This window comes from Colossoma macropomum, unplaced genomic scaffold, assembly GCF_904425465.1.
Source record: "Colossoma macropomum unplaced genomic scaffold, Colossoma_macropomum, whole genome shotgun sequence".
Taxonomy (NCBI): Eukaryota; Metazoa; Chordata; class Actinopteri; order Characiformes; family Serrasalmidae; genus Colossoma; species Colossoma macropomum.
In genome coordinates, this window is record NW_023494796.1 from 16501246 (window position 1) to 16515183 (window position 13938).

A 13938-nucleotide genomic window follows, 5' to 3' on the forward strand; every position below is an offset into this window, starting at 1 on the left:
GTCAGCCTGGCTCAGCAGAGCAGCAGATGCCTGGGTCGGTGAGGTATAGTTAGACCCAACCTTAGTAATGAGATGGACGCTTGTCGAGATAAGTGAGTCTATAAAAAGTTCTCTTATTTAATGGAGAACAGAGATTCTGCCTTGCAACTCAGCAGCAGTTTAGCAAAGTCAAGCACAGTGCACAATATAATGGTAAGATAAATGGTGGCATTTTCAGTTTATGCTTTGATTTGGCTCTCTGGCGTACTGTGGCATTCTGCCATGCTGGTTCACTCTCTGGTGTACTGTGACGTTCTGCTGTTCCAGCTGTCATCCCTATAGTTCACTATTGGAATGCTGTTTGTTACGGAAGGAGCAGTGTTAGGTCGGTACCACACATAGCATTTTGGATTTGGGCCAAAAAGCTCTATTTTTGTCTCTTCTGATGAGCTTATCCCACATATCCGGGACAGCTTACCTAGGCAGTGCCTGGATGATAAGATGCAGCTTCCATTTCCTCAGATTCGATCCAACAGTGCTCACTGGGATATCCAAACACTTTTGGATTATATTATTTTGTGGTCTTTTTCTATCTTGTGCATGTCTATAACCTTATTTCTCTTTTCTTTACAATAATCTTTGGTCTTCATTATAACAGTTTTCCTTCAGATTAACAGTCTGAACAACCAATGGTACTTGAATTAAGGGGTCTTTTATCTAGAAAAGGTGCCTTTTATGATTCACAGGTAGAGGCCCATTGTAACCTAATTGTATCCTTCTTAAGACAATATTTGTGTAAACATGGAGCTTCCACAGCACTCATGCAAATTGCATGTTTTATTTGTCACAGAATAAATAAATATATATATATATATATATGTATATAAAAAATATATATATTTTTTTGTGAGCATACGCTCATGTGTCGACGGACGTGAACGCACTCCTCCTCTTCAGCTGGCCATTAACAAACACGTTCCCTGCATCATCCAATTAAACCACGTCCTGCTAAGTCAAATTTTAATTAATAAATTAATTTTCTAATAATCAAAAACCGAATTCTCTGCTGTTGCAGTGGCATGAGCCTATCTGCGTGTCCCTCTTGAATGACTTCATGCCCATTCCAACTGTGAGAGACCATAGCTGAGGGGTTCTATTATCGCTGCCACTGCTGAGATGTGTATCAAGGCCACCTGCATACTTTATTACTTTCTTAGGGTCACAAGCCTGAGGGCAGAGTGGAGGGGATCAGATCCTAACCCTGTGCCAGAGGATAATGGTCATGTTGCTCTCCAGGAAGTATCCAGGATGGGGGCCACTTTCACCTATTACTTTAATCAAGAGAGTGCTGCATCCGTGTTTAGTCAGTGCTGTACTCAAAAGTCTGCACAAGCACAAAAATGTATAAATCTTAAAATTACATTTAACATAACACATACAGTCTTAAAAAGAGAGTTCTTCAATGGTTCTTTGGTAAAGGAAATGGTTCTATATAGAACCATGAACACTCTGCATGGTGAAATTCTTCTGCAGATTGATGGAGAATGTGCTGTAGATGGTTCTGTATAGAACCTTTTTGAAAAGGGTTCTATTGTATACAGCTTGTATACAATAGAAGAACCCTTTCTTAGCTATATAGAGCCTCAAAAAAGTTCTATACAAAACCATCTATAGCACATTCTCCATCAATCTGCAGAAAAATTTCACTGCGCAAAGAACACTTTAATCATGCAAAGCGTTCTTTGAATGTTTTTACTAAAGAACCCTTGAAGAACCATCTCTTTTAAGTGTGTATATTATCCTTGTCAGAACATCTACTTTAGTGTACAACAGTACCCCTCCTATGTATGTAATGTTGAAGTAGACACATTCAAATTTTATGGAGCTACATTCTCAAATTTACAGTACTGAATATCCATTACTGTATATATGGACTATGAACCCCATCATGTTAATATATTATCATATTAATATAATATATATTAACAAAGACATACTACAAATTATTTTCTACACAAATATTTAATTGAACTCACATGAACTCAGTTTATAAAGCATTCCAAACTTCCTTTTTTCAGTTCTTTTTTGTTTCAGGTATTGTTGATTTATTTATTGATTCTCCTGCCCTGCCTCAAAAATTAGCTTGTGTATTTTAAACTTCACCTCTGCTTTTTTGGACAAAGAGAGCCTTTTTAGCGAAGGGATTAAATCTAGAAAAAAAGAGCTGAACCTCATCTGTGCATGGTGGAGGTGTCGCTGGGACAGATACGTCCCCCAGAGTGCTTCTTTCTTCCTGCCCTAAGCCCTGGGGTGTTGGGAAGAAGGTCTGGTCTGGCTGCACCTTTCTCTGCAGCTACCTGTTCAAGGGTGGTTGCTTCTTGTTCTGGTGGGGCAGGCTATGGTTGTTGTTCTGAGATTGTTGCTCGCTGACTGGGGGATAAAGCTGCCGACTGCTCCTGCGCTGCTGCTGGCTGATCTAGGCTGTCTGACCTGATTGATCAATTTCCAAGGCCTATGTGATGAGGCCCCAGCCCCACTCCTGTTCCTTTCCTTGTCTTTGTTTTTTTTCTTTTTTGTGTGTGTCTCTGAAGCTTCTCCACCATGTATGGCAGATTTCCTCTATGTAGACTGATTTGAGGAGGAGCCAGAACGCTTTCAAAACCGAAGCTCTCCAAGCCTACAGTTGGACAGATAGACAGAAAAATATAGATAAAATATAAAACTGATGGACAACAGATAGACAGATATTTGGACTTTGACAATTATTGTTATTTTAGTTGTGCATTACAGCATGTTGAAGTTTAAATTAAATAAGCATGAACTCATAGTGCAGAGTCCATAGTCCATTTTTATACATTCCCATATTTTTATTGCCTCAAAATTGGCCAAACTATTAAAGTAAATTGTCATTTTTTAATACATGGTTGCAACTCTGTTGGAGTAAATAACTGCATTAAACTTGAACCCATAGACATCGCTAAACACCAGTCCCTCTCTTTGGAGGACCATTAAGACTCAGAAGTGTCTGATGCATAAGTTCTTCACAGAAAAGTAACGTCACCCATAAAGAATGGAGACATGTACTAAGTGAGTGACGCAGTGCTCATTTCCACCAAGCCAAACCAGTGTAAGGTAATATCTATTGTCTGGTGTAATTGTATAGCCTACTACATAATTTTGTGATTGTTGTTTGAGTGTAAAATTGTTCTGAAAGTCCGTATTGTGAAATTAAATTCTTCAAAAGCGTAAACGTTACAAGGAAGTACGGGGCAGCTGCGAGATCTGGATGTCCTCAAAGTTGACAAGGTGTACAAGGACTTCTTAGATATTGCTCCTCTTATCATCACCATGGCAATAAGTGCAGATGTCCCACTGGTTGATTCAGCTTTTGGGAAAGTCCAGGAAGGTAGCCCCATCTCCTACCTGCATCTGTTACCAGTGAGCTGGGTTGTAGTACATCAACCAGATGCCCCTCCACCACCACCTCTACCTGTAGATGACTATAGGCTGGTACCTGCTAGCTGCCAGTTTATGTTCAATTACCAACAACACCTCCATCTGCAGTCACTTGTCACTAAATTAGGCATGGCAAGGAAAATAGAGGTTGCTACCAGGGAGCAGAGCAACACTGTGGAGTGGCACTGTGTCAGGAGGCCAAGAATAACTTCTTCCCACTTACGGAGTTCTGCTGAAAAACCTGGCGCTACTTACAGAGATGGATCGGTGTGATGTTTTTGCAGTGGAGGATATTCTCATAGCCACAGTATGTTACACAGCACACTAATAATAGGTCAGTGTAATGCTTTTCCAAATGTCTTATGAACCAGCCTGGTGTAAAAGTGAATGTCCTTGTCCAACCCTGCCAGGCGTGTTATACCAAAATGGGTTGACAGCTGTAGTACTTCCAGTTGGTGTTGGAGTGCACTAATCACTTATATTCCGATGCAAGGCTTCATTCTCATTGGTCATCTAATCTGCCATCACTGCTGTCACTGGAGTCACACAGCAATCATGATCAGGTGCTGGTACTCTTCCTTACCTACTAGATGCCTCTGAATGTCTATGTCAAAACTCCTCTGTTATAAGCAGTGCAGAAATGCTCAAACTGGACGTACTTCATCCACACCCTCAAATCCTAGAAGTTGATAGATGCCATCTTGCACACCAGGCAGTTAACCCATTTAGCAGGACTCTAGGCAATGCATATTACCCATGAAGGTGCCCGCATTTGGGAGGCAACCAAACTTGGCAAGCTACATTCCATTTGCTGATGCTTTAAAGCAAGGTACAGTACCATGCAGATGCCTCTGATGTCTCAAATCCAAAACTTTAGTTAGTACTTTGTTGGCACCTTGCTCTACCAATTGAGCCAAAGGAGTATAAGCCAAGATGCAGTATGGGTAGACCATACCAGTTCTGTATAGCATAACTCCCCTTGCTAGATTCACAGTGGGGTGAAAAGAGAGGAGGTCCTTGAGGTGGAATGACTAGGGTGAGTGAGGGGCTAAAAACAGGGGGAAAAAAAGCAGTGGGGAAGATTAAAAGGGGAGGAACAGTGATAATGTTTAACAATGTTACCACTAATAATATATGCAGTTACATACAAATAGAGAAAAGGCAGATCACACCACAGATTAATTTTAAAAGCCTGGACTGTTTCAGGCAAAACTGTTTGCCTGAAAGATTAATCCTGTAACAGGGTAGCTCACCCAGGGAACAGGGAAAACAAACAAAAGGTAAAAAGATAAAAAGCAAATATAAATATAAATATAAGGTGCTGAAGCCTGAAGCAGGATTGAAACAGCCAATGTCAAAAACGGAAGCCTGGCATAACCTCACCAGACAGGGCAAGTGAACAAAGTAGGCAAAGGGGGAAACAAAGGTTATCAAGGGATAACTAAAGAGCTTGAGATCTCAGAACACATGGAAACAAGCAAAGAATAAGTTTCCCAGAGGACGGAAAGAAAGGAGACAAAGAATGCCAAGAAATGCCGAGCACAGAGGTTGGCTTCCCTTGAGTAGAGGAGGAACAGGTGCAGCTGATTGCCCCTAATCATGGCGGATTGGCTCTGTGTCTCCCTCTGGTGGGCCCTGCTGGGTTAAGGCTTTCAGACATTCAGCAGTATCACTTTAAAAAATATTTCCCAAAAGAGACAAATGAACATCATCTCAACAGCCAAGGATTGTCAAACACTATGGGTGGATGATGTTTGATACCCCCCTTGACAATCAAAACAGAATTAGCCATCACACTGTTCACTCATTTCCAGGACCTACTGATCTTCTTTAGGTTTGCGGATCTCCACTTACGTCACTGGGTGATTGCAGACAACATGATCCTCATCTGTGGGTAAAGCCCTGCAACGAGATGGACTCTCTTAATTCATTCGAGGTTTTTCCCCATATAGAAAAAATATATATTTAAAATGTATTTCTCAAATATATTTTTGAAATGTATGAAAATTGCCAAAAAATTGTTATATATATTTATCAAAATGCATTTATTTGTTATGAAATATTTTTTCCTTGTTTTATTAACGAAGATTACACATATAACAAAATATACATGAACTGAATCAATGGTACTGTGTTTTGTTTTGTACTGTGCATTAATCATGTATGTATGCAGTAAGACACTAAATGTATTTCAAATAAAACAAGATATCAAATCATCAAACTGCCTTTTCACAGTGCATCAATACCTACAACACTTGCTTTTGTCATGTTAAAGGTTCATTTGCTAATACTTAAAATTAAGACACTGGAATACAAATTAATTTTAAAAGGTTGTCCAAACAGTGAAGTGCATTAGATAGTATTTTGCCTATTTCTTACATTTTCAAATGTATTTGATAAAGACATTACATTTTTTTTTGTATGGTGTATTTCTAGATGTAATATTTCCCCATACATTTAAAAATAAATGTATTTTTAAATATATTTGATTGAGCTGGCAAAATATTCTGATATACAGTTTATTGCTTAGAATCTATTTTGGCATGGACTGCAATGTATTTGAAATGTATTTTAAATATATAAAAATACATGTCCATATGTTTTTTTTTCCCCATATGGGTCCTGCTGGAGTAGATGAGCAGGACATCATTACGTCGTAATGATTGGGTCATTGTGATTAAAGTATGAGTTTTTCAGATTTTTCCCCCCATTACATTTTACTATGACTCGAATGTTCTTTTTTTAGTTACTTATCACTAACTTGTACTCGCTCCATTGTGCTGGTGCTTCCTTAAAGGAAATGGAAAAAAAAAAGTTTGTTTAGTTAGTGCTCCCCTGTGAACAGAATGTAATAAAAAGGCATTTTAAATACAAGACAAACATAATTCAAACAAACAAAATTCAGTTCCACTGAAAATAGTAATTAGAAAAGCTATCTGTGTATGTCTTTGTGTGTGTATTTGGCAAAATGTATTGAAATCAAGTTATGAAGACAATTTAACTTTTTCGTAGAGTTTTAACATTAAGTTACATGTTAAAACAAAACCAAGTGGCTAATGCTAGTGAGAATGATATGCACATGAAAGGCAAATGTATCAAATGTGGTTGCTTCATTTTTGAATGAGTTTATGTTGTAACATTACATATTTTTTAGTCACTGTTTCAAAAAAGTTAGCTCGCTTGGCTCTCTTTATCTCTAATGTTCGCTAGCTACCAATTACATCAACAAATATACATCAGTTGCGTTAATGTGAGCACCATCACCATCAAAAAAACCCATGGAAACCAAATGTTTCTGTTGGCTCCTGATGATTTTGTAATGTGTTTTGGCTTTTTTAATAGGTTGACATCTCAACACAAAGGATTATAACGGTTAACAGGTGAGCAGTGGCTGATTCTGAATGCATTTGATGGTTTCCTAAAGGGAAATCCTGATCTATTCTTTTGCCCTTATCATATACAGAAATTAACCACACATACTACCAGTTACATAGTGGTTCATACACTGTAATACTGTGGAAACAGGACTGTAAAAAGTGTATCAATTACACAGCGACTACTTATTCTCTTATCATCATATACAGAAATTGACCAGACATACCAGGTACATACTGCTAAGTAGATGTGAGTAGGGTTTTACATGGGGAGGTGGGGTAAAATCAGTGATTTTAGTCCTGTCTGAATAGGCCATGTCAGTCATTTTTAACAGTAAACATTACACCTTGAATCTACTCTAAAAACAAATGTAGAAATTACCTCAGGATGTATTTCTAAACAAGAAAACCTTTGATAGGATTAGTGTTGAACAGTCTGTGGTGGGTATTATATCCCAGTTCTGCAATAGACAAAAGAAGGAAGAAAAATGGTGGGTAAAATGGCAATTTTAAACAAAATTTTAAACAAGAGCTAATTAATAGCCTTGAAAGGATGGGGGCAGCTTGGTATAGCCAAGCATGGAAAGTTTTTAAAAAATCAAGGTCAGGTGCGGTTGGAAATAAGGGTTTCCAACTGAAGTGTAGAATCAGGAAATAATGGGAATCAAAATGATATGGGAAAACAAGATATAAAAAAGGATGTTTCTGTAATGTACTTTGCATTTGGTTGTCCGGAAGCCATCTTGCCACCTGAAGCTTAATAAAGAAGAGGGCCTTTTCATTCCTTCCAAAAGAACTCAACGGCTGAAATCATTTATTCAACTTTATTTTATTTTTTGACTGAACTTTCTTTCATTTTGCGTTTATGACGAGAACAAGCAATCAGATTTATTAAAGAACTGAAACACAGTTATAGAACAGATTAGTGTTTAATTATCCATATGTTGGGGCTCTGAGAATCGCACTTAGTCCCGACAATACCAATAGCACACACAGACACACAGCCAATACAGTGAAGATGTCAGAACAATAAACAACTAGAAAAACACCTGTTTTTGGTACCTTGATTCTTTTACGTGCTTGATTCGCTGACACACCTAACAACAGCCTAGAAAACCTTCTAAACCAGCAGAAATGTCTGCAGATATTTGAATGGCTTCAACCATGTTATGGTAACCTGTTTCCAATGTAAACAAACACAGATAACAGTACACAATACGAAAGTGAAAGAAAATGAAAGAATGAATAATGGCAGTGTGTGCAAGAAAGGAAATAGCAGCAGGTTGGGATAACAGCCCAGTCTTGTTATTTATTATGAGTTTGAAAATGATTTCTAGGAGTAACAGTGAAACTGATGGGGCAAAATGTTTCCATGGAAACGTGGTTCATAAATACAATAGCAGATTGTTTAAAGTTTCTTATATTGTATCCTGCTGCATGCTGATTAAACACAACCTTGATGGAATGCAGTAGAATCTTTAAGGGCAGTTTTCTTAGTTTTGGATTCAGTGGTGCTCTAATAATTTTAGTCCCGTCTAGATACACATCTCTGCAATTTTATTGGCAGATGTTGCCTCATAATGGAAGTAAAAGTCTGTTGACAGTATTTAGGCTCCTAGTGCGCATATCTATATTAATCACTTCTCAAAACAGTGCCACATTTCCAAATCATTTACTAGATCTGGGTTGTAGAACTTCATCTCTATCTGGTCTACAAAAAATATAAAGCATTACTTTATATTCACATATGCACATGATTATCAACACTTGGATAGAAACTTGCTGGTCCTGTGGTGTTTTGATGCAAGATTTATAACATCCCATTCTAAATCCATAGGCATTAATATGGAGTTGGTCCCACCTTTGCAGCTATAACAGCTTCCACTCTTCAGGGAAGCTTTCTACAAGATTCTGGAGAGTGTCTGTGGGGATTTTTGCCCATTCATCCAGACAAGGATTTGTGAGATCAGACACTGAAGTTGGACTAAAGGGCCTGGTTCAAAATCTCCGTTCTAGTTCGTCCCAAAGGTGTTCGATGGGGTTGAGGTCAGGGCTCTGTGTGAGTCAGTCAAGTTTCTCTACACCAATCTCACCCAGCCATGCCTGTACGGAGCTTGCTTTGTGCATTACAGCAAAAGGATCTTTCCCAAACTGTTCCCACAAGGTTGGAAGCATACAATTGTCCAAAATGATAAAGCATGAAGATTTCCCTTCACTGAAATTCGGGGCAACCCCTGAAAAACAACCCCATAGCATTATCCCTCTTCCACCAAACATTACAGTATAATATTCTCCTGGCATTCGCCAAACCCAGCCTCATCCATCAGACTGCCAGATAGAGAGGTGCGATTCGTCACTCCACAGAATCTGTTTCCACTGCTCCAGAGTCCAGTGGCTGTGTGCTTTACACCACTCCATCCGACGCCTGCCATTGTGCTTGGTGATGTAAGGCTTGCATGCAGCTGCTCAGCCATGGAATCCCATGCCATGAAGCTCCCAGCGCAGTTTTTATGCTGATGTTAATGTCAGAGGAGGTTTGGAACTCAGCAACCCCACTCTGTAACTTTACGTGGTCTGACACTTCGTGAGTTGCTGTGGTTCTTAAACGCTTCCACTCTTCAAGGATACCATTCAAAGTTGTTAGTAGAAAAACTAGGAGGGAAGAAATTTCATAAACTGACTAGTTGCAACAGCAGCATCCTATTACAGTACCACACTCACATTCAGTGAGCTCTTTAGAGCAACCCATTATTTGGTGCTTGACATACACCTGTGGCAATGAGACTGAATGAAACATTTGAATTGATTAAGAGGTGTGTCCCGAGACTTTTGTCTATATAGTGTACCAGAAGAAAAGATGTGTCTTAGGTTGTTGGCCAATAGGATGTGGTAAAAGTTTGCCAAGCCCAGCCAGCTGTTTACAACTTTAGGTGTAAAACAAAATAATTGATGGTTTTGGCTCATGTTCATTAGTGATAATAGTTGAGGAGCAAGTTCGTTTTTCAAACACTTATTTCAGTGGCCTTTGGAATAGCTGTGGACAATGTTCATACGGTTGCTCAGTGGTGAGTACAGGTATTTATGTATTACTAACATTATTCGTTTACAGTGGATGTAACAGCACATAGTGTAGTTTAAATACAAGTCTGAGAACATTTCTTGAACTGCCAATTCTTTCCACATCACTGTTACTCCGGCCGTATTGTTGAAATGGTGAACAACAAATGCCACATACAAATGTGCAAAAATCCAGTACTGAATAATCCTTGAAAAATAATAAAATCAAAAACATGCTTAGAAATCATAGAAAATATTACCATGAGTTTTGATAATGATTTTTATTCCTTAAAATATGTTTAATGCACATTAATACATGCCATTAAACGTTACTATCCTGTAGCTGACCCTTGTGGCTTTACATTGATAGCACATACTCATTAATTAAACCTATACATAAAAATCTTTGTGTTACTAGTATTTGTGTAACTCACATACCTACATAATCTTGTAAATGATAAACTGTGTATTTGTACAAGCAGAGTGCAGTCATTAGCTGAAAAAATAACCAATTAATTATTAATACTTTAGAGTCTGCATTGTCCCCGCCTCAGCAACAAATTAAAAACTACTTTGGCTGACATTAGCGTAGTTCTGTAGGCTTACTATTGGGGTTGGGAGCTAAAAAAATATGAGTTTCACAAAAACTTAGCAACACACAGGAATAATTTTGAAATATTTTTATTTTTGAAAAACAGCCCAGGGAAACAGGTAGGCTTTTGTGTCTAACAAGTGCTTCCCATTATAAATTCTGAGGAATGAAAGTAACCTTGAAGAGTTTGTAGATCCTACACATATTTTTGACCTTGCTGGTTCATCTGCTCTTGCAGAATTAAGGAGGTTGAAGTACAGTCTTGATGTCTGAGTCCGTCTACCCCTGTCCAGCTTTCTTTCCTGTCCGAAGGCACTTGTGTGTTTTGAGGGGACCACTCTGCGAAAAACTCTTCCCGCAGTCTGAGCAGTGGTACGGCCTCTCTCCTGTGTGAATGCGCTGGTGTATTTGTAGACTGTTCTGCAGAGTGAAATTCATTCCACACTCTGTGCAATAATACGGTCTCTCTCCTGTGTGAATGCGCTGGTGTACTTGGAGATTACTCCGTACAGTAAAACTCTTCCCACAGTCTAAACATTGATACGGCTTCTCTCCAGTGTGAATGCGTCCATGCACTTGGAGATTAGTCTGTGCAGTAAAGCATTTCCCACACTCAGAGCACTGATACGGCTTCTCTCCTGTGTGAATGCGTTGGTGTGATCGGAGATGAGTCTTCTGATTAAAGCTCATCCCACAGTCTGTGCAGTGATGCGGCTTTTTTCCTGTGTGAATGCGTCGGTGCGCGAGTAGATTACTCTGTGCAGCAAAGCATTTCCCACACTCTGAACAGCGATATGGCTTCTCTCTTGTGTGAATGTGTTGGTGTAGTTGGAGATTACTCTTTCGGTTAAAACTCTTCCCACATTCGGAGCACTGATACGGTTTCTCTCCTGTGTGAATGCGCTGGTGTGTTTGGAGATTACTCTTTCGATTAAAGCTCCTCCCACACTCTAAGCATTGATATGGTTTCTCTCCTGTGTGAATGAGCTCGTGCACTTGGAGATGAGTTTTTCGTTTAAAACTCTTTTCACACTTTGAGCAATGATGCGGTTTCTCTGTGTAAATGCGCTGGTGTCTTTGGAGGTTATATCTGTCAAAAAAAGTCTCTTCACACTGGTGATTTCTCTCTTTGCAGGTATTTTTCTGCATTTTTCTGTAAGATGTGTTAGTCTGGAGAGTATCAGGTGGTGTTTGCCGAGTACCAGAGCTGCTTCTGGCTGCTCACAAAGGTTTTAGATTCTCAGATGTTTTCCTCTACCATCTCCTGTTGAAGTGGACGATAGGAGCTGGAGAAGACCTGCAGTAGGAAGTCATTTCTTTCTGCAGGAGGAAAAGAAAAAGAACAAATATAAAATTCATTGTAAAATGCAACAAAACTTACAAGCACAAATTGATTAGGGGTTACAGTAGCCAAGGGGAAAAAAAGGCTGCATCAGCTGCTGGGTTTGCAAGGCATTATCACAGACATGAATTACTTACATGCAAATATCTTTTCTCCTGCTTCGTAACCCTTGGTATACTACTGCTTCTACTACTACTACTACTAATAGTAATAATAATAATAATAATAATAATAATAAAGTTTTAGAAGAATGAGATGGATAGAATGGAGAGAACAGATGAGTCTGTAACTGGGATTGGCTGAGATGAAAGAGATGCTACGGATGCTCTGTGACAGTTTGTGAGTTTAGGTGCCACAACACTTAAAGATCTGATAGCTGTGAAAGAGAGAAACAAAAAAACAAAAAAACAAAAAAAAACATGACTAGTGGATTTTAGAGGGCACAACGCCATTGCTTTATGCTTCTCTGCTTGTTCCTTATTCTCAGTGTAAACACAAAAAGTTCTAATGTCATGACTTCATTAATGTGAATAATCTGTGTAGGTAATAAATAGGATCCTCTGACTAAAGCGTTTTTCTCACACAGGTTCAGGCTTCTATTCACAGATCGATTAGCTACAAACATCAGCCAAACAAATCAGCATTTCGATAATGCTCCTCGTATTTTCACCCCTGGTAGCTGTGTTGGCGTCAAGCTAGCAGGGTTAGCTTAGTGCTATTTGGGATTTTCATGCTTGTTTTAAATTTGTAACAGAAATGTGAGCAACATTCCTTACTTTGTATGTCTCAGTTTTTAAATAATGCTCTATTTTAAAAGGCTTGAATTTGAGGTCTTTTTTTTGTTGTTGTAGCATTAGCCTGCTAGCTGGTTAGCTTTCTGTCACCTGTCCAGTGTACTGGTGAGGGCAGAACATATCCAGTTATAAAGAGAATATAATGTGTAAAGAAGTCATAATGTGTCTGATAGAAATAAACAGTGACGTTTAACTGACAGTTTATCATCTGGTTGCATTTAATGGATACAGATTTTAATGCTAACAACTGGACTTTTTCAAGGAGTCATTATGAAGCCACATTCATGTCTGTTGAAGCGCTGCACTATTTATGCTTGTAACATTGCTGTTCATGCAGCAGTAAGTGCATCTATTTTTTTTCTACTATAGATATTAGATAAATCTCATGTAAATACAGTGTTGAGATTTAAATTAGTTTTTAAATCAACTCAAATTTACAAATTAGTTTAATTATTGTTCAATTAGTAAATCAGATTTTACATATTTGAAAATATCTTTCATTTTATATCTCGTCTATGTCTGTATTTGCCTATTTATGCTTATCTGTATCTGTCTATCCATCTCTCTATCAAGCTGTTTTTCCTATCTGCATACGGCTGTAACTCTATCTACCTAACCTATCTATCTATACAGTACTGTTCCCACAAGACGAAGCCATCCTATTAAAATCCTATTATGAAAACAGGAACCCAGAAAATAAGAATCCAGAACCAACACCAGACCGATTTAAAGTAACATAAATCTCTCTCTGAGTGTAAATATACAATGAATTAAGTAAAGTACGGCCTGTATACAGAAGACTATTAGTAAATAAGCATGTTAGCATTAGCATGTTCGCATAACAACCCAGTCAGTCATTTAAAACACACATTCAGTAAATGCAATTCCAACAGATGCAGGTGTAACAATGTAGTTTTCAGAGAAAAACAGATGTACATGTACTTACAGAGGAGATAACACTAAAAGGCTTCCCCACAAAGACACACGGAGGAGCAGAGAGCAGCTGTGTTTATCGGACAGCTCTCAAACGCCAGCTACTTCTTCTTCTGTGTGAATGGTGGATGTCAGGCCAACACATAGTGCATTACTGCCACCTACTGAGCTCGAGTGTGGAGTGAGACTTCAGGAAAGCAGGACCACCCAGTACATCCCTCAAAAGGAGCAGAAAAAAATGAAATAAATAAAAATAAAAGCCAATATACGCGCATAAACCTCAGTGGATCGAAGTGGATTTCAAGAAATTCTTTCAACAGAATAAAACTGTTCAAAGGCGATGCAAGAGGCTAACCTGGTAGCTAACATTAGCTATTATATTTGTTTAGCAATTCTCTCTGACCAAAAAGT

At 38.5% G+C, this 13938-nt stretch overlaps 1 protein-coding gene across 1 annotated transcript in view; it reads right to left on the reverse strand.

Moving 5' to 3' along the window:
• LOC118816811 (gastrula zinc finger protein XlCGF26.1-like) overlaps nt 1-13647 on the reverse strand; it is a 44305-nt gene extending 30658 nt beyond the window's left edge. The window contains exons 1-2 of the mRNA XM_036583406.1: nt 13541-13647; nt 10775-11778 (exon numbers count right to left, since the gene is read on the reverse strand). Coding sequence (XP_036439299.1) covers nt 10775-11607 — 833 coding nt within the window. The 5' untranslated portion in view covers nt 11608-11778; nt 13541-13647. The remainder of the gene's footprint in view (nt 1-10774; nt 11779-13540) is intronic.
• Nucleotides 13648-13938: the final 291 nt, after the last annotated feature.